At 48.9% G+C, this 21,570-nt stretch overlaps 1 protein-coding gene across 1 annotated transcript in view; it reads right to left on the reverse strand.

The window, feature by feature from the left end:
• ARX (aristaless related homeobox) overlaps positions 1–1,374 on the reverse strand; it is an 11,052-nt gene extending 9,678 nt beyond the window's left edge. Inside the window, 1 exon segment of the mRNA XM_023751355.1 lies at positions 1,179–1,374. Within this exon segment, the coding sequence (XP_023607123.1) occupies positions 1,179–1,374 (196 nt within the window).
• Between the last annotated feature and the right edge of the window lie 20,196 nt (positions 1,375–21,570).

Below are 21,570 nucleotides of genomic sequence, written 5' to 3' on the forward strand. Positions count from 1 at the left end.
CCCATTTCAGGGCAGGGAGAATCTGAAAACATTCAACAACTTAAAAAAAAAAAAGATTGTCTCCCTGAAAACTTTGTGCAGGACGAATGTCTGCTGCTCTGCCCTGGGGGCCTTGGGTGGCCAGAGGGGCGCTGGCCGGAGGGGGACCCCTGGGGGAAGCCGGGCCGCACCCCAGCAGTCAGCAGCCAGCAGCCCAGTAGGGCGGGAGCTCCGTGCCCAGAAAGGCCAAGAAAAATTGTCCTGGTGAAAATAGGCTCAGAAGGGCTCGAGTGGGGGTGGAGGGGGGGGTGCGACAGGCAAGGCTGCCCCTTCCCTTCGAGGAAGTGCCTGGCACAGGTGCCACAGCAGGCTAAAAAAAGAAAAGGAAAAAGTCAGTCTTATTTTAAATGGCCCCTTCTCCGCCCCACCATCGGCTCCAGTCTTCCATGTGGCTGGACGGCTGGTTTTCGGGCTTTAAGAGAAATCAACAATGCTTTCCCTGCGACACCTCTGCAGCCAGCTCAAGGCGAAACTTGAGTGTAACACAGTTGTTATGGAATTTTTAAATTTAGAAAAAAACAAAACCTTTTAAACATCTCAACTCTATTTTTAAAAATAACATAGCAGAGAGAAAATAGCATCCAGAAGCTGCACATTTCATACATTTCAAATACAGTAAGTAGCATTTCGAGAATCCCTGGGAGATGTTTTTGCAAAGATTGGGTTTAAAGATACAAGTAACATACAATGCTTACAAAAATAAAAGCCAAGTACCACCTTTAAAGAAATCTCCCAAAGAGGAAAGGCCAAGGCTCACTCTGCCTGGACACCCCCCACTCTCAGATCTTGGGGTTCTTGTCTTCATCAAGTTGTTACAAGGGTCCACCCAGCACCTGCGGTTTCTGACCTGTGCGCCTCTTCAGAGCACCCCCAAGGCCACCAAAGGGGGCAATTAAACGACCTAAGAACCAACACCAAGAACCTAAGGGCCCCCAAAGAGAAGCTTGGCCTCTGCTTTTTCTGGAAGCAGAGAGGGAAGGAGAGACAGCCCCTGGGGAAGCTTTGAGACACCAGGCCTCAAAGTTGTTCCCTCTCTTTCCTCCGTCTCCATCTTGACCACCCCAGGGCCCTGACCCCGATCGAACATCCAAACCAGTGCCCACAGCCCTTTGCAGGTGCCTGGCGGGGCGCAGCCTTACCTTGCAAGGCCTTTTCCTGGTCGGCGCGGCTAGCCAGCGGGGCGGGCAAGCTCTGCGCGGCTCCCAGCAGCCGCATTTTGCACGGGCTCCTCCGGCCCAGGATGCTTTCGATGCAGTAGGAGGAGAGCAAAGTTGGAGATTTACTTTTGCACTCGGGCCTCTCGGAGCAGCCCTCCTCCTGGTACTGATTGCTCATGGCTGGGGCTTTTTCCTTGGGCACAGAAAGCGGGCCGCTCTCTGCCTCTCCAGGCGGGTGGGATGGATGGGTGTGTGTTGGGGGCTAGGGGTAGATGGGGGTTATAATGGATATTATTGCGATCTCTGTGTCTCTTTGCCTCCCTTAGTTGTTGGCTGCCGGCTCCTGCCCTGCCGGTGGCCAGAGCTCGCCCTCTCCTTGCTCAGGACAAGCAGTAACAAGTGTAGTGAGCCCGGAGAGCGGAGCTCTGGAGTCTCTCTCCTCCACGTGCTCAGAGGCGCCCTCTGATTGGCTCTCGCCAGAGGCCTGGCTGCGGCCCGTCTGTGGGATGAGCGCAAAGCCCGGACTGGATTACGGAAAGGCCGGCGGGGGTGGGGGCGTGGGGGGGAGGAGCAGTGGGCACTACCCTAGTCAATTTTCTTTAACTTTTTTTGTTTTTGTTTTTAATGAACAACTTTCTTAGTTCTCCATCCTCTTCTTGCAGCTTCTCCTTTAACCCTTTAGGGCTGGCCCGAAGCTCTACCTGTGGGTGCTACTTAGGCGACGTGCGCCCCTTCCACCCACCGGAGGCCCTCGCTCCCTGGAGGCGAGCCCTTGAGGCTCGCGTTCAGACCGACTTGGCACTTTTCAAAGCCATACTGCGCTGCCAGGACAGTGCCTTGACCTCAGTGGCGCTCAGTCGCCATCCTCTTCAGGTCGGACGGGCCTCCGAGGTGCCAGGGTGACGCCGCAAGCAAACATCTGCGGTTGGGGCGTTCAGTTTTCTCTTGTGTCTTCACCCAGAACCCGGCAGTTGCTCTCTTCTCGGTAGCTTCCTCGAACCTCTCTCATCTCCATCTTTAACTCTGAAAAAAGTCCCCTTGAAGACAAAGCTCTGCCAAAGGCGCGAGGCCTTACCTACAGGACGGAAAGGGACGGGAGAGTGTCAGTTGCGAGGAGGGGCGGCTGGGGACAGGTTTGGGAGTCCCCCTCCTCTCCTCGGACTCGTCCCCCCCCCCCCCCCCAAGTTCGCCTCGTTAGTTAGGCCGATGTCTTGAGGCTGGACGCTCTCACACCGCGCGCGGAGCAGAACCTGCAGGGGACCGAGCCTCCGGCACGGGAGGGACCCGGGCTCGCTTCAACCAAATCTAAGCGCCTAACATTCCTGACTTCCCTTGGCCTGGCTTCCAGAGGCGAAGGTGAGAGAGTCAGCCTGGGGGAGAGTGTGTTTCTTCCCCAAGCAGCTTCCTGCGCGTCCAGAACTGAGAACTAAGATCCAACTCGGATTGAAGTTGGGCCGAGCCCGGGCGAGGGGCTGGCACGGACGTTCTCGTGGCCTGGGTGCAGGACCCAGGGGACAGCCAGGGACCCCGATGCTGGCAGGGGGCCAGGGGGCCGAGGATTTTGGTTGGGAGAGGGGCCGGGGAGGCGGAATCCATGCCGGGTTTTCCTCTCTCAACCCCTCCAATGTGTCAAAGAGAAAAGCGTTTTACAAAGGATTATACTTGAATCACTTTCAGACGGTATTTTAAAATACAAGGATGCATAACTGGGATGTGTTTTTTTCAGCCATAAACATCTGCATAACTCTTGGATGCTGGTGGGTGGATGGCAGACAGTGCGGACTGGCTTGGCAGGAGCATTCAAGCCACTACTTGAGGGTGATGAAGCGTTGGAAACAGGCGCATTGACAGTGTAAATTCTAATGCTGATCTTACTCCTGCTGTTAAAGGCAAGCGGAAAAGGATGCCTCTCTCTGTCCCTTTCCGTCTCTGTCTCCCTCTGGCTTTTAGTTTGATTCTCACCAGTTTTTTTCCCATACTTGGATGATGGCGATGGGGGACAGAGGAGAACCTCAATATCTTCGACATTTTTCTTTTTTTTCAAAATTTATCTTTATTGTTGAAAGTATTACAGATGTCCCCATCTCCCCCCCCCACCCCCACTGACCCCCTCTACCGCGCCCACGGACATTTGCCTTTCTCTTCAGCCCGCTCTGCTGTTCCAAGGCACCTAATCTTCTGCCTTTCCTGCATTCTTCCTTTTCCATCCTCACCGATAGTTTGGTGTTTTTGTATCGTCCCGTTCAGCTTTAAACTAACCTTCTGTGCGCCGATTCCCTCTTCCTTCCCTCCCGGCCCCGGAGAGCCCACTCCGGCCCGCCGCGCGGGTCTCAGCACAGCGGAGAGGCGGAAAGACACCGCGGTGTCCCCGCAGCCTCCTGCTGCGGACCCTCGCGGGAGTCCCTGCGCTAGTTGCTGGGAGCAAGACGCCGACACTTTTCCCTCCCCGGCGGGCCCCGCGTCGGAAATCCACAAGACCCGGCTGCGGGGTGGCTGCGTGACTTCAGAGTCGGCTCCGCACACGCAAAGAGCGGGCTGGAAATAAGTCCAAAAAAGAGTCTATGAAATAAAAAAGATACACAAAATGCACAAATCATTTCTGAGAACTCAACGGGGGTTTCAACTCTCCATCCCCCTCCTCCCCCTTTTGCAGCTGTTCTCCTTTAAAAAAAAAAAAGAAGTTGGACTTTCTGCTGGGGTGTATTCTAATTTTAATCACCCATTGTAAAAGGGGAGGTTAACATAGAATTTCTGGTTCTGACTTAATGTCCCCTGGAATTAAATCTAATTCTATTAATGGAATAGAATGTGTTTCTTTGGGAAACTTGTGTGAAAACACTAGCTTTGTGATTTTATTTTGTTTATTTTGGGTACTTTCTAATCAATCTTTCAAGTGACTTCTGGGAGAGGGGCCTGGCCCAGCTAACTTTACACCCAGCAGCGCCAAAATGATCTTTATCACAATACTCAACTTCAAAATCTACAACCCATGCTGGCCATTCCCTCAAGATTAGTTTTTCTTAAATCTCAGAAAAGTTTACTAACTAACATACCCACAGGGAGACACAGATGTTGGCGTTTCCATAGTGCCTAATCAGAATACGGGATTAAGATGTGTGTTATCCTATATGTTATTTTAGAAAACAAACATTGTTGCCTCTAATATTTGGGGAGAATTGAATTCATGTGTTGAGTTAGGTAGACTTTTAAGAATCGGGCTATATAAGATTATGTATGAAATGTCAATTTCATATGTACCCTCAAAGCAAAATGACACTTCACTTTCTTTTCACCTCACTTTGTTCCCTTTCTTTTACCCACTAATCAAAAGTCATTTCATATCAGCGATGCTATTCTTCACGTTTGTACTTGGTTATTCACAACTCTTGGCTCCTCTTGTCTTCGGGGTTTGTAATTGTTGGATTTCTTCTCCTGGGCTGCCTGGAAAACAATGGTCGGCAGTTCGTCTGCTTTAAAAATCAGCCACTAAAATGAAAAGGACGATCGTGGCCAGAAGCGAGGGTCAGAAGTGTTTAAAACTGTTGCTTATGGGAAACATGAGGCTGGTCCCCAGGACTGGAAGCAGTAATTACCTGGAAGAGGTGAATGGAAGAAACCCCGTTCTTTTCTGTGGTGAGAGCTAATTCTACATGGTAGTTTCAAAATTGTATTTGCAAGAAATACTGGATACGGGGGTAGCAGTTAGATGGCATTATACAGGGAAAATGTTTGGAGGCGTTAACCTTGCACACTTCTCATTTGAGATGCCTTAATTTATTGTGCAATATACACATAGATAAATAAAGCTGTCACGGGCTTCCAGCCACACCGGAAGGCTCAGGTCCCCTTAAATTATGCTCAACCTCTTCAAAACATATATTTAAACAATAGAAATAAACTTCATTGGAGTCTGGTGACCAATTTGGAAGCCATTGGAAGGCAAGACAATAAGTCCTGATTACACGCAAGGATTCTCTGTGATGTGCTATCCCCTTTGCCAAGTCATTTGGCTGTTTTATTTATTTAATTTCCTTCCTTCTTTCTTTTTTTTTTAAGAAACAAACTTTCATTTATGGTCTTCCGCAACCTGCTAATTTAACACTGGAGCGTGTTACTGCAGTGTTAGGAGGAGAGAAAGAGGGAGAGAAAACAACAATACTGCAATGATCCAAATGATACAGTAGAATTATAGCAATTATAGTTCTACTTGTGGGAGAAAACCTTGCTGAGATCAGGCAAACAAACTGAAGCCTTGTGAGGATAACTAGCGAGGGGATTGACAGCCGGCGCTGGGAAGAACCGGAGGGCACAAGCAGAAATATTTGCCTCGCCCCCACCCCCTTAGCTCCAACCAGTCAAGGTTAACCTCCTCTAAAGCTGCTTTCAAAGTCTTAGCCGCTCCAGGGTGTGCATTTTATGCACACATCCAGGTCCGCCTTCCTGGAAATCTGGTGATGGGAGGAAATGTAACGTAATCCGCTGGCCTGGCACTTGCCCCTCGCCTTATCTGCCCCTGCTTGCCCTCCACCCCTTCCCCGTGCCCCGGCTCTCCCCGCGGCTGCCGCCGGGATCTCCCTGTGGACCGTGTTTGTTTGTTGATGTGTTTTCAAAGGAGCAGCCGGTGGAAAGGAAGGTCCGAGGGGAGTGATCACTTGGATTTCCAGGGAAGACTCCTTGGCGATGCTAATCCTTCCCTCTTCGCCGTGTCGATCGCTGAGCCGGGGGTTCCACCATCAGGGCTCGGCTAGGAGAGGTCAAGGTATGGACGTGTGCGTGTGATTATGGTGTTAGGACAGCTCCCCTGATCTGCAAACTTCGCCACTTTCGGTTCCCCTTCAGCGACCAGGAAAGGGGGTGGGGGAGCGAGAACTAAAGAGAAAACGGACCACCCCAACCGTCCTGGAGGCCAACCGAGGAATGTTCACGCCAAGCCAGGCTACGCGGTGGCAGCCTCACATCTGCCCTGGGAAGGGAAGGGGGGGTCTCCTCCTACGGGGGAGAGGCCAGTGGTTGGGCTCTCACCCTGAGTCCCTCGGCGGGAGCCCCCATCTCCTGCCGCACGCACCCCCAGGTTTCCAGCCCCAACAGGGAAACTTCTCCGCGCCCTGAAATCACCAAGACCTCGCTGCTCCTCGCCAACGCCGCACGGCGGGAGTCCGGGTGCGTCCAGGGTCCGGGCGCCCCCGGTGGCAGCTGCTTCTCCGTAGCTGCTCCCGGCGACCCCGGACGTGGCGGGGGGCACAGGTTGCAGCCGAGCTGCGAGCGCCCCAACGCCAGCGTTAGCGCGGAGGCCTCGCCGACCCCGGCTGCCCGCGTCCCCACACAGCCAAGCCCCCCTCTCGGGCTGGGCTCGGCGCCACGGCCAGAGCGCGCCCCCTAGCGGGGGCTCGGGGTGTGCCGGGCCCTCCCGCCGCAGCCTCTGGGGACTCAAGTTGGCAGATCCGAGGGATCCGGCAGGAATGAATGGGGGAAGACAACAAAAGCCTTGGAAACATTTCCAAGTGTGCAATAAAAGACCCATCTGTACCTTTCTTCTCCAGCGCGTTCGTGGGTAATGTCCCCTGATGCGCGCGCGAGGGGAGATAATTGCTGGGTGGATTCTTGCCGGCGAACCTCAGGAAACACTGGCCCGAGAAGTGGAATAATTGGGGCTGGGGCGAAGGCAAGCGTGCCGGGGCTGCCCAAGTCTGAATCCCCGGTGTCTGGCGCGTTGGTGGGGGCCTGGCTGCCCCTGCCCTCAGTCCCTAGTGAGGGGTCATCTCAAGGTCGCCACAGTGGTATTTATTTTATTTAAATCGGTCTCTGTGGCACCCACACATTCAACCTCTCTGATCCCCTCCCGCCTTCTGATTTTAGGAGTCTTCTTTTTTTTTTTTAAAGTTGATGATCCCTACCTACCGTCTCTGTGATCCCTCCACCTCTGACTTGACGCCCCCCTGTTTACATCCCCCCAGCCCCAGACTCCACCACTCTCCACTACTCCCAAACCACCGACTCCCTCCCGGTCTGGCCCGAAATGGGGAGAAACGCAAGGTTCCCTTTTGACATGTCCAACCTAGAAAAAATGAGTTGTTTTTTTTTTTCCCGAAGCTCTTAGGACTGGCGAGAAGTTACGGCTGACGCCTTTACAAGATGAAAGATTCCCATTTCAAGTCCATAACTTGTTCTTTCTTTTTTGCTCAGAGTGCCTTCATCCTGAGGCATCAAGCAGAAAAACCCCAGCCGCGCTCCTCCTGGCCTGGAGTCTGCCAGCTGACGTCCTCGGCCCTGCAGGATTTTAAAGTCATACGAAGGCCACCAAAACGTTGACTAGGTAAGGCCTAGAAGGAGAGGCCAAAAATAGGAGCGAGAGCTCTTTAAAGCCTCTTATTTGGCGATGTGTCTCGCTAATTGGGAAGTTCAACACAAGGCTTTCCCTGCCCATAAAAGGCTGGTATTTCAGTGTGTGTGTGTGTGTGTGGGGGGGGGGGAGCAGATGGAAGGGGTCCCGTGGGAAGGCAAGCGTGGGTGTCCCCGAGTTTAATTAAGAGTTGCATTGTGCTTAAGGGAGGGGGGAAGATGCCGAGGCTGGGACAGCGTTTCCGTTCCCTTCATCACAAAATAACCTGCAAGTAAAAAAAAAAAAAAAAAAAAAAAAAAAAAAGGCCCGCGTCTAAGAGCGGGCTCTGGAATAGGAGTACCATTTGGACCACGGTGTCCCTGGAATACAGAGAGCTAATTTCCTTACCGATCAGAAAACACAAATAGCTGAACCGAAGGGGGGTGGGTGCGGGAGATAGAGGAGATGGACGAGGGCAAAGAAGAAAGGCCCCGGAATGAAGGGCTGGCATTCCCCGCTCTGCCAGGCGTCTCCTCCAAAGCTGGGCAGCTCTGTCCTCCCCAGAACGCACCCTCTGCCCCTTGACTTTCCAGCCCAGTCGGGATCCGATTCGAGGACACCCGGCGTCTTGGGACGGGGTGGGGTGGGGGGCGCTCCCAGGCTGGGAGGGGAGGACAATGTGGCGGAGTACCGGGACCCTCAAGGCCTAGGGGCCTCAGAGGCAGGGCGGACCGGCATGAACTTGGCCTCCTTGTTCATGGGCAGAGCAGTCCACAGGGCACTGGCCGGCTGGGTTTTCCCATCGGAGGAGCTCGGGGAGCCTGCAGCGGCCGCTTGAACACCCCACGACGTGTCGCCTCCTGGGTCTCGGGGGCCGGAGGATAAGACCCTGTCCCTGTGACCCGGATCCCGCCAATGAGTGGGGAGGAGTGACCGCAGGTCCCCGCTGGGAGCGGGACGAGGGCGCCCACGAGGGGGCGCAGGCAGGGAGGTGGCCGGCGGGGCACCGACCAGCCCAGGAAAATGCTCGCGGGAGCAGATGCAGGCGGAGAGTAGCGGCAAAAAAAGGTGGGACAGGAGAGCAGATGAATCTGCTCAGATGCAAATACACCGGCCTCGGGGAGCCTGGGCAGTTTTCCTGTGGGCCTTACAGGAGAAGATCCTGAGCAGATTATTCTGAGTGAGAAATTGTAGATTTCTCTCCATCGCCTGAAATTTTGTGTCCAGTGCCTCTAAACATCACATTATTTCCTCGCACTTTTGCCCCCACTTTGGACGTTAGGGGTCTTAGCACAGCCCCCCCCCCCCAGCAGTTTAGTACATCTTTTTTTGAAGTGGAGAATTGCATTATGGCTGTGGGAGTGAAGAAGGTATTTTATTTGGGCAAATGGCAGTTGAGTCTTCATTCTCATGGGGTGGGCGCTGATTAGTCTCCCCCTTCACCCCTTACTTATCCAGACCTCGTTCTTATCCCTCAATTCTCCCCTTCACTGCCGTTGGGGCCATTTCATTGTTTGTTACTGACCCGGTTTAGGGTTTGCAAAGGACTGAGGAGAAATTAAAACCAACGTATTTTGCTCCGAGAATCCCAAAAAGGCTAGAAGGAAAGGAGATTGAAACCCACAGTTCAAGTGAAATTTAGACCTAGGAGTGATTTTTACTTATTTCTTTTCATGGATAATAGAGAGTTGGCTCTATCTGTCACTGCACGTTTCTCCCTAATAAACAGTTCCAGGACTATAATCTAACAGGCGTAAAATTTTCAATTTCTGAGAAACGAAGTGACCACCGACGCTATCTTTTAAATAGTACAAATAGAAATCTCTGTTGTCACAGTCTTCCACACTGGAGGATCAATTCCAAGCTTTCTTCCTTCCTAATGCAGGCCTGGTGTGGGGGTAGGGTGGTGCGTACCCCACACAAAGACTTGCAAACCAAGATAGGCTGATTTGAATGCTGGGGTCCCAGGCGAAAATCTCCACAGAGGGCTTTTGACTCTCTGCCAACTGCAAAAGGGGACTGATCATCAAAGAAAATGCTGTCCTTTCTTTCCCCATTTCCTTTTATCTCCTCCCAAACTATGGCCAACTTACACCAGGCCTCACAGGATGGGGAGCAAAAAGGGAGAGGAGAGACTTGTTCAGACTTTCATTCTCTACAAGGTCCCACTTGCACAGGGTATAGGTTGAGTCGTGTTTTCCTCTCAGATGGGCCTTGTTTATGGAGGTTGCATCTTCATAGCAGGCACTTCTTCCACGCCCCCTCCCCATCTCCCAAGCATCGCATTGGGCAGGATTGGCTCCCATGGCATAGAGCTCAGAAAGATCTCACCCAGAAGCCTTTGATCAAAGTCAGGAAGGGGAACTGGTCCAGAAAACGCTGCCCGTCCATCTCCTCATGGACCAACTCTCACATGTTTCTCCTCACCCTCCTATTTTCTTCTCCAGCTTTTCGGTTAAAGTATTTTTATATTATTTATACAAAGCAAACGACATTAGAGTAACCTTTTATTGCATTATACGAAAGGGAGAGTGAAGCATCACTTTGAAAATTGTGACATTCCAATGAGAGCTATATTATGTTGCTTAAACACATTTTGAAGGCATCATTGGTATTGTCTGTGGTGGGAAGTAAAACAAAGGCTCTCACAGCATGTCGGGTTTAATACTAAACATGCTCATATTTAAGACTTTCAACGATTAAGCAGGAGAAAGGAGAAAGGGAGACGGGAAATAGTAACCGAGGGGGAGAGAATAGAGAAGACGGAAGCCACCTTAGTGAAGACAATCCTGAGAAACATAGTGGATTGCGCACCTACTATGTGCCATGGGCCTAAGTCAGTGGTTCTCAACCTTCTGGCCCTTTAAATACAGTTCCTCATGTTGTGACCCAACCATAAAATTATTTTCGTTGCTACTTCATAACAGTAATGTTGCTACTGTTATGAATCGTAATGTAAATATCTGATAGGCAGGATGGTCTTAGGCAACCCCTGTGAAAGGGTCATTCGACCGCCAAAGGGGTCGAGACACACAGGTTGAGAACCGCTGGCCTAAGTGCTTTCTACAAGGATTGATTGATTCTCCCGACAACCCTATGAAGATGGTTTTATTATAATCCCTCTTTTACAGACGAGGAAACTGAGGCACAGAAAGAGTAACCAGCTGGCCCTGGTTTAGCCGGGATTTGCCTAGGTTTTCACACTGAAAGTCCTGCGTCCCAGCAAATGCTTCAATCCCGGGCAAACGGGGATGGTTGGTCCCCCTACGCACAGGAAGCAGCCATTTGTCTCAGCTCACAGAGCTGGGGCCAGGATTTGAACCCAGGCAGTCTGATTCAAGTCAGCCGTTCCCACCTCTGCACATCCTGTCCATTTTACAGATGAATAAACTTGAGGATCACGGGGAGATCAATTGACTTGTGCACAGCCACACAGCTTGCTTGTGGCAGGAGGGAGACTACAATTTGGAACTTTTGAATCACACCCCCTTCTTACTCTTGGCTAACTTCTATAAAAAAAGAGTTTTTGTAGAAAAGAAGGTGGCTTTGGCGAAGCTCAGTGGTTGAGCATCATCCTATGAACCAGGAGGTCATGGTTTGATTCCCGGTCAGGGCACATGACCGGGTTTCGGGCTCCATCCCCAGTGGGGGGCGTGCAGGAGGCAGCTGATCAATGATTCTCTCTCATCATTGATGTTTCTATCTCTTCCTCTCCTTTCCTTTCTGAAATGAATAAAATACATCAAAAAAGAAGGTGGCTTTAAAATATCTTAAAGATAGAATTAAGGAGAAACAAGATAATATGCAAGAAGAAGATGAATATCATAGCTGGACGTGTACATACATTAGCACTACCTCGCAGCAACATATTAGAACATGGAGGAAAAGGAGGTCACCTATATTGTAAACACAATTTATAATGAAAGACAATTTTAAAATTGCAATAAGCACACAAAGAAAATAATTATATGGAACATGCAGCCATTAGGAAGGGAACATTTTAACTCCCTAAAGCATTTGCTGTATTGTTCTGATACCATAATTGTTCAATCATGATGATCATTGTTCTGGCTCATACCGTCCTCAAAACTGGCAGCCCCCTGCGGTGTTCGTGTTTCCAAACAGCTTCGCCGAGGGCCTTGGGACAAAACTTCCAGAACCAATTCCATTCTGTGCATATAGCTGGTAAGCAGCTTGTGGAGCTGGGCATTGGCCAGGAAAGACCTCTCTCTCTCTCTCTCTCTCTCTCTCTCTCAACACAGACCATTCTAAAAATGCAGCTTGACATCAATAAAAATAATCACTATTTGATGCATTTCTTATAATTATAGGGCATCAGGGCAGCTCTCAGTGAGGCTCTGCAGTTAGCAAAGTTGTGATTTGGCTGTGTCAGGCTGATGCGGGAGACAGCGAGGGCCCAGCGCCCCTCCGAATTCTGGCAGGCATCCCGAATGCCAGAAGCTTGGGCACAACTTCAGGGAAGAAAACATTTTGGAAATGATGAGAAAACTGTGAGGGGGGGACAAAAGAAAACTGTAAACAGAAAATGTGCTAAAGAGCGCAGACTTATGCAGAGCTAAAAGAGGGCAGGTGGAGTGTGTTCTCAGTTTCTTCTGTGAAGAAAACACTGGGCTGATTCCATTCTGGTTCCGCAGAGCTCACATGTGCCTCGGTGAGGGCGGTTGTGTTATTGAACAGAAGCACCTGCGGCTGTGTGAGGAGCAGGGCTAGAAGGACCAAAGGCGTCTGAGGGAAAAGGTGAACAGCTGTGTTTCTTATCAGACACAGAGGCTTAGTCATTGTTGACTCATTCCCCTGCCTTGGACATTTGTGTTATTTTTATTGTTTTGTTATACAAATAACATTATAATGAAAACCTCTGTGCCCCTAACGTATTCTTTTTGAAAAAAATGTTTATATTGATTTCAGAGAGAGGAAGGGAGAGGGAGAGATAGAAACATCAGTGATGAAAGAGAATAATCAACTGATGCCTCCTGCACACCCCCCACCAGGGAAGAAGCCCGCAACCCGGGCATGTGCCCTGACTGGGAATCCAACCGTGACCTCTCAGTTCTTAGGTCAATGCTCAACCACTGAGCCACACTGTTTTTAAAAATTTTTATTGATTAATTTTTGGAGAGAGAGAGAAAGAGAGAGAGAGAGAGAGAGAGAGAGAGAGAGAGAGAGAGAGAGAAACATCAATTTGTTCCACTTATTTATACACTAGAGGCCCAGTGTGTGAAATTTGTGCACTAGTAGGGTCCCTAGCAGCTGCCGGCCAGGGCCTTTCTCCCTTCCCCCGGCTGGCCCCACGCCCTGGTCAAACTCCCAGACAACTCCCGGTTGAGGGAACAATTTGCATACTACGATTTTATTATATAGGATTCATTACTTCTTATATGTACCCTGACTGGGGGTTGAACCTGCAACCTTGGTGTATTAGGATGATACTCTAACCAACTGAGCTACCTGGCCAGGGTCTAACATTCTTCTTTTTTTAATTTTAAGTTTTTATTGAAGTTATACATGCATATGATTTATTTTTTGTAATATATATTTTTTGTTAATCCTCACCCGAGGATATTTTTTCATTGAGTTTTAGAGAGAGTGGAAGAAAGAGAGAGAGAGAAATATCAATGTGAGAGAGAGACATCAACTGGTTGCCTCCTGCACGCACCTTGACCAGGGCCGGGGAACCTGCAACCAAGGTATGTTCCCTTGATTGGATTCGAACCTGGCACACTCTATCCACTGAGCAAACCAGCTAAGGGCTACGTCAGCGGTTCTCAACCTGTGGGTCGAGACCCCTTTGGGGGTCGAACGACCCTTTCACAGGGGTCGCCTAAGACCATCCTGCATATCAGATATTTACATTACGATTCATAACAGTAGCAACATTACAGTTATGAAGTAGCAATGAAAATAATTTTATGGTTGGGTCACAACATGAGGAACTATATTTAAAGGGCCAGAAGGTTGAGAACCACTGGGCTACGTGCCCGTGATTTAAAGAGCTCCCTGATACTATAAAGTTTGTTAAGGCAAATAAATCTTCAACATATCCTCCCTACATGACAGGTACTGCCAATCCTCTTAGCTGATTTTGGTACTGCCCTTTATAGTTCTAAATATTATACCTACTTCTGCTTTTTAAGTTTTAGGTATTTGCCTATTGACTTCCTACTCTTGAAGGTGATGATTTCTTTTTCCTTCTACCTGCCTTCCCTTCCATGCAACTTTCCCCTGTCCCCTCTAACTAATATATGTGTTACATGCCATTGACTCAGGTCCGATTATGGTGACCCCATGATGAGTAAGGTCCAAAATGTCCCATCCTCAACAGACGTGCTCAGCTCCTGTAGACTCAGGCCTATAGCTTCTTTAAGAAGCTACTTCATTCTAATACAGTCATAGTCATATAGTCATGTTGTACTTTTACTTAGATTAATGATCAGAGTTTAATTATTCTGACTTCTTTGCTATTATGAGCTGAGTCATGTAGGGAACTGTGATTAATTTCCTTTCCTGTACAGCTTTTGTTTTTTCCTGGAGATTAGAATGTCTGTTGTTTGCTTGATAAATTTTCTCTGTACCTATTACTAACTCAATGAATTTATTTTTTTTTCATTAGTATTTCCTTTAATTTTCTAAGACTGGGCTTACTGGTAAAAGTGTGAATATTTTAATGTCTCTTGAAATATTGCCCAAAATTTCTCTAACTGGTTGAAACAATTTATATCACCACTAGCAATATATGCATTATCTATTTTACCACAACTTTGTCAGCATTATGTATTATAGCTACCCCCCCACCCGCCGCTAAATTTTTGGTTCTAGTAAAATAGCTATATACTTGAATACTCCATGCTCAGTAACTTCCCCCTCATCCCAACAGTTCTCTCTCTTGGCTTTCTGAGCCGCCTGAACTAGCTACCAGGAAGATGGCAAGGATAAATGAGCAAAAAGGTGATCCCAAGGCAGTGCACACTTGGGAAGGTTTCTGAAGACATCTGTGGCAGACTGCACAGTGCGTAAGATCTTAGCTTCTGGACTCTGTGATACCTGATACCTAGCTTGGATCCCAGTTCTATTTCCTGGCTGTGGCCTTGGGCAATCTAACTACTCTCTTAAGACCTAGTTTCTGCCCTGGCTGATGTTGCTCAGTTGGTTGGAGCATCATGGATACACCAAGAGGTGGCGAGTTTGATCCCCTGTTGGGATGCGTATGGGAGGGTGTTCTCTCTCTCTCTCTCTCTCTCTCTCTCTCTCTCTCCCTCTCCCTCACTCCCTCCCTCCCTCCCCCTCCTTTTCTCTCTCTAAGATCAATTAAAAACAACATTAAAAAAAGACTGTTTCCTCACCTGAAAAGCAGGAACTGCATTTTATTACATTAGTAATATATTGTAGATGCTAAATAAAAGCTAGCTTGTTTTGTGAGATATGAGTACTGAAATGGACATTGTTTTACATGTTTTTGAATATTCATATACTTATTCTTATGGACTATCGACTGGAGACTGGAATTGTTCCATCAAAAGGTATGTACAGTTTAAACTTTATTGATATTGACAAAAATGCCCTTTAAAAAGAGCATTCCACTTTATACTTCTACAAATCACATTGATAACACTGGATATTTTCAATCTTGTAAAATACTGTTAGTTTGATGAACAAAACCTAATAGCTTATTATTGTTTTTATGTGCCTTTCATTACTAGTAAGGTCAAGTATTTATTTCTTTATGTGGCAATAGGCCAATTGTATTCTCTGAACTGTTTGTTTTCAATTGCTTCTTAATGTTGTGCACAGATTATTTTATTCACAGTTAGTGTTTTAAAAGTTCACTAGGGCTTGCCCAGCTGGCGTGGCTCAGTGGTTGAGTGTCAACCTATGAACTAGGAGGTCGCGGTTCAATTCCCGGTCAGGGCACATGCCCGGCTGTGGGCTCGATCCCCAGTGTGGGGTGTGCAGGAGGTGGTCAATCAGTGATTCTCTCTCATCATTGATGTTTCTATCTCTCTCTCCCCCTCCCTTCCTCCCTGAAATCAATAAAAATATATTTAAAAATAAAAGTTTACTAGGGTTTTATGAAGAGCTGGCATGAGGATTACTGTGAGTTCATCATTAGTCTTACTCTGATTTCCTTCAGATTCTAAGTATAATGACCGGTGTTTCTTTTCATGAGTTGTATATAGAATGGCCCTCTGTTAGTCTGTCAGGTGGTTTGTCTTGAAGGGACATGAGACAAAGACTGCTGATTGCTTCCAAATATCCATTCTCCTGGTGGTAGATTGACGAGGGCTGCAAATTCGGTCACTGCCTTCACAGAGAAGTGAAGTTTATTTCTCCTCCTCTTGAAGAAGGACTGGCCCTGTGACTGCTTTGACCAGTAGAAGGTAGTGAAGTGACACTATGCCTAAGCTTTGAGAAGGCCTGGAAGCTTCTGCTTTGTGTTTTTGGCTGCCCCACTGGAGAGAGATCACACGGAGAGGAGAGGCTGGGGAACCACAGTGAAAGGGAGAGTGGCCCAAGCATCCCAGTATCTAGTTGACTTCAATTCTGTGAGACCAGCAGAAGAACTGCCCAGCTGAGCCCACTCAACCCACAGACCCATGAGAGATAACAAAATGGTTATTGTTATTTATTTTTTGTTTGTTGTCATTTTAAGCCACTAAGTTTTAAGGCAGCAATAGATAACCAAAGCACCCCTTATGTCCTTTAGTAACCAGGCACTGGTTTTATCTGGACACACTGTAGTGCAGCTGAAAACCCATAATTCTTAGCCGCTTTTTCAGGGAAGAGTGGCCAATTTGATAACATTCTGGATAAGGATGTGCTGTGTGGTATTTCCAGGAAGTCACCTTAAAGGAGAGGGAGCAGCCTGACCAGTGTGGCTCAGTGGTTGAGTGTTGACCTATGAATGAGAAGGTCACGCTTCAATTCCCAGTCACATCACATGCTCGGCTTGTGGGCTTGATCCCCAGTGTGGGGTGTGGAGGAGGCAGCTGATCAATGATTCTCTCTCATCATTGATGTTTCTCTCTCCATCTCCCTTTCTCTCTGAAATCAATAAAAACATATATTTTTTAAAAAGAGAGGGAGCAGACCCTTTTCTCAATTCCTCAAATGTGCTGCCTGGAATAGATGTGATGGCCGGAGCTCTAGCAGCAAGATTGAACCATAAATACAAGAATCACATCCTTGGGATGGCAGAGTGGTAGGCCAGAAGGTCCCTGAGTCCCTGACAACTTTCTAGAGAGAACATACTCGAGTCCTGAACCTCCTACTTTCACACACTTTTAAATCTAACTTATGCCACGGTCTTTTTCCTATTCTATGCAGCTGAACCTAATCCTAAGTGACATAGGGCAAAACCAAATTCCATTATGAAATGTGTTATTTTGCCTTTGCAATAGGGGCCTATGTCACAATGATTTATTTACCTATTTTGGAAACCCTGCATCAAGATACAATGGTGAACGAAACCATAGTCCCCCCCCCCACACACACAGAGCTTTTAGTTAATTAAATCATCACAAAGCAAATGGAAAATTAACTGTGACCTAGGTCCTTGGCAGATAGGCTCATGGTGCTAGGAGAGTCCATAATGTGGCCTTTGCTGAATCAAAGAGGTCGGGAGGTCTGGAGTGATGCTTGAATGGAGGCCTGAAAGGTAGGCTCAAGTGAACTGAGTGATGACAGCAGGAAAGAAGAGCATTCCAGTCAGAGGCAAAAGCATGTAGAAGGGCATGGCAAGTACAATGGATAGAAAGACGATGAGGCTGGAGTGGGGACAATGAAGTGAGTATAGTGCGCATGGAGAGGGTGGCAGATGAGAAAACTAGGAGTTAGTGTTTATGAGTCTCGTCTATGTTTTAAAAGCACTGGAAAACCATTCAAGTTTTGTTTATATATATATATATATATATATATATATATATATATATATATATATATAAATTAGCTGGGACGCCATAACAGTCACAACTGCTCAGGAGGAGGCTACACATGCAGGTGGGAGGGAGGGGACTGCTGTGCGGTGAGGCAAGCCACAGATGGTGCAAGCCCGCAGAGAGCAAGGAGCAGGGCCTTCCCACAGAGAACAGGGCCTGCCAGTCAGGGAGCGCCAGCAGTCCCGCCTCTGTGCATGAGCTGCAGAGGAAACACCTTCTCTGACCGCTCACTGGCTAAGCTCCCCGTACTACTCACAGTGTTCTTGGTAACTTGCGTAATAAGAATCCAAGAAGGTGATCTAGGGTTTTTCCACCTCACTCCTAGAGGAAAAAACGAAGGTGCGCTGTTGGAGGGGCTAAGAAATATCATATCCTGCCCTAGCCAGTTTGGCTCAGTGGATAGAGCCTTGGCCTGCCAACCGCAGGGTCCGGGTTCAATTCTGGTCAAGGGCATGTACCTAGGTTGCAGGCTCCTCCCTGGCTGGGGCCCAGGTCAGGGCATGCAGGAGGCAACCAATAGAAGTGTCCCTCTCACATTGATGTTTCTCTCTGTCTTTCCCTCTCTCTTCCACGCTCTCTAAAAATCAATGGAAAAATATCCTCAGGTGAGGATAAAGAAAAAAGAAAGAAAGGTCATATCCTATGAAAGAGACATCTTAAAAATGCCTAAAGAAAGTTGTCCTTTTTTCGTGGTGAAGGGACTGGAGTCCATGTTGATGAAAACATCTTGGTGGCTGCGGCGGCCGGCAGTGGCAGCAGCAGCGGGGTGATAGGATCGGGGAGCGGGCCTAAGCCATCAGTAGGACATCCCTTGAGGGCTCCCGGATTGGAAAGGGTGCAGGTCAGGCTGAGGGACCACCTCCCTTGATGAATTTCGTGCACTGGGCCTCCAGTATATATATATATTTATATATATTTATATATTTATATATTTATATATTAATATATATATGTATTTATTGATTTCATAGAGGAAGGGAAAGGGAGAGAAGAGATAGAAACATCAATGATGAGAGAGAATCATTGATCGGCTGCCTCCTGCATGCCCCCCACTGGGGATTGAGCCTACAATTGGCATGTGCCCTGACCAGGAATGGAACCATGACCTCCTGGTTCATAGGTCGACACTCAACCACTGAGACACACCGGCCAAGCCATTCAAGGTTTTAAGCCAGTGAGTGGCAGTGGTCTAAGAGAGATGGTAGCAGAGGAGATGAAAAGAAGCCACAATATTAAAGAAATTTTTCTTATTCTCACTCTTGTGCTTGGGTCCCTGACTTGGATTTTTATTTGTCATTGAGAGGTTGAATTGAACTCCTTAATTTTTGGTGAAATCAGGCACATGTGTTAGGATATGGTTTGAAGTGCATGCAACTCAGTGATAATAGTGGTTTTAAACAAGTTGGGAGCTTATTTCTCTTTTATCTAAAAGTTGTAGCTGATATGGTGGCTCTTTGCAAGGAAGTCATCAAGGACACAGTCTCCTTGCTGCTTTTTTTATTCTTGTTGCTGTTTTGTTTCTCAGATGTTGCTTTCATCTGTATTAGCCAAGATGGCTCTAGTCAACTTTTCAGCCAATTGGAAGGGGGAAGAGGGCAGGAGAAGTCACATCTCTTCCCTTTTTGTGTGGTTTAGGGGTTGCACACATTGCTCTTTCTTATATATCAACTAGTGACCCCATGCATGGATCCGTGCACATTGAAAGGAAATTAATTAGAAGGTGGCCGGCGGGACACGCCCTGGAGCCAACCTCCCGTGGTCCCTCCCAGGCCAGCCGCACCTGGTGTGGCACTATGGCTCAAAGGGCGTCTGCAGAGTGAGTGGGGTCCCTCTGACATGTGGGGTCCCTTGGCCTGGTCTGCAGGGATCGAGCCAAAACTGGCTCTTCAACATCACCTGAGGGGTCCCGGAGTGCGAGAGGGCACTCTGCAAGGTTGCTGTCATACAGGGTGTGGAACACAAATGCAAGTGTGCAGTAAGTCAGATTTGGGGCTGATAGCGCCCCAGCAAAAACATAACCCATGGCTGAAGGTGGAATTGCGTGGCCCTTCGAGGAATCGGGCTCCCTCCTCTCTGGTTTTTGGGTGCATCACCCCAGAACCACTGCTGCCAAGTCACTGCAGCTCAGCAGCTCCTGCGCTGAGCATCTGCCCCTGGTGGTCAGTGCATGTCATAGCGACCAGTCAGATGGTCGGACACTTAGCATATTAACCTTTTATATATGTATAGATTATATATATAGACTAGAGACCCGATGCATGAAATTCATGGAAGAGTAGGCTTTCCTTCCCCCCGGCTGCTGGCACTGGCTTCCCTCCAGCACCCGGGACCTGGGCTTCCCTCCTTCGGCTGCTGGTAGGCACCCAGGGCCTGGACTGGCTTCCCTCAGGCCGCCCACAGGCACCCAGGACCCAGGCTGACATGTAAGCCTGGCTTCCCTCTGGCCCTGGCTTCATCAGGAAGGATGTTTGTAAGATGTCCGATCTAATTAGCATATTACCTTTTTATTATTATAGATGACTAGAACTTAACTTATTGTCACACCTAGCTGCAAGGGAGGCTGGACTGTAATATTTATTCTGCACAGCCATGTGCCTGGCTAAACTAGAGAGTTCTAGTAATATAGATTATTGGAGGGAAAAATATACCTCTGAGCTAAATTCAGCCATGCCCATTCACTTACATATAGCTTATGACGGCTTTTGTCCTGTGAAGGTCCTTGGTTCCACAGCAAGTAGACAGTCTGAGGGCCAAAAGGAGCCCAGTTATCCTACTGTGTTTATCCTAGTGCGTAGGCTTGATGGTGGCTGGCATGTTCCCCCAAGTCACCAGCACAAAGGATGGACTGTGGGACTGATGATGGCAGAAAGGCCCTGGAGATACTGTGAGGAAGGATGTTGCGGATAGGGATGTAGATTGCACAGTATGTGGGCAGGCTGTGCCTTGAGGGCTCCCACCCCCCGTGACCCTAGTTCCTGTGCAGGCTGTAGGAGACACCTGAGCAGGAGCTCCCTGGCAGGTTTGAGGTGGGAGGGTCCCCCAGAACCAAAGAGGCTTTGCATTTCACAGCACACAGGCAGGCTGACAGCCAGGCTTTCAGTTCCCCAACACATGGGCAGGTGGGTGCCTGAAGGATTGGCAGAGCCATGGTGTGTGGGCAGACTGGGTCCCGTGGCACCAGTGCAACGCCAGAAGGTGACTGGAAGGGCCCCCTGGTTAACGGTGCATGGGAGGGATGGAGCTGAAAGAGCATTTGATTCAAAAACTCACAAGCAGGTTCAAGCCTTAAAGGGCCCTTGGACCCCTGGTGCAGACAACTGTACAAGCCAGAAATGCTCTCCATTCAATGAAAACACAGGCAGGCTGATGGCAACATGGCCCGATGCTCCCCAGCAGGTGTGCAAACTGGGGTATGAAATCACCTGCAAAACCACAGCATGTGGCCAGGTTTCTGACGGGAATGTCCCCTGGGCACCAGCCCCAAAGGGCTCCTGCTTCTTTAAAATGCGGTGGGTGGGAAGGCACAAAGGGGCGGGCTCTACAGCAGTGGAGCCTGTATGGTGGCCCAGAGGTCTTTTCAATTGCGCAGCTGTGGGCGGTAGAGTTGCTGGAGTGGCGTGGGCTCCCCAACTCCCGGCCAGGAGGACCCACGCAGCCACGCGGGAGTCAGGTTAGTGACGGGAAGGGCTCTGGACACCAGGGCTCAGGGAAGACGGGCCCCCAAACCAGGTATCTTCCCCAGCACCCGGAGGGCTGAGGGTGGACGGTGTTTCAATTCTCAGACTGACATACCTCAAAGTGGGGCGGGGGGGCGGGGGACACAGGCAATAGGGTGGTGAAGACCTGGGGGGTTGGGTAGGGGCTGGGAGGAGGGTGGGAGAGGGGGGAAATGGGAGCTACCTGTAATGCTATCAACAATAAAACATGTTTAAAAAATAATAAGCCCTAGCTGGTTTTGCTCAGTGGTTAGAGCATAGGCCTGTGGACTGAAGTGCCCCGGTTTTATTCCAGTCAGGGCACATGCCCAGGTTGCAGGGTCTATCCCCAGAGTGGGGTGTGCAGGAGGCAGCCGATCAATGATTCTCTCTCATCATTGATGTTT

The sequence above is a fragment of the Myotis lucifugus genome, unplaced genomic scaffold (assembly GCF_000147115.1).
Source record: "Myotis lucifugus unplaced genomic scaffold, Myoluc2.0 scaffold_20, whole genome shotgun sequence".
NCBI classification, from domain to species: domain Eukaryota; kingdom Metazoa; phylum Chordata; class Mammalia; order Chiroptera; family Vespertilionidae; genus Myotis; species Myotis lucifugus.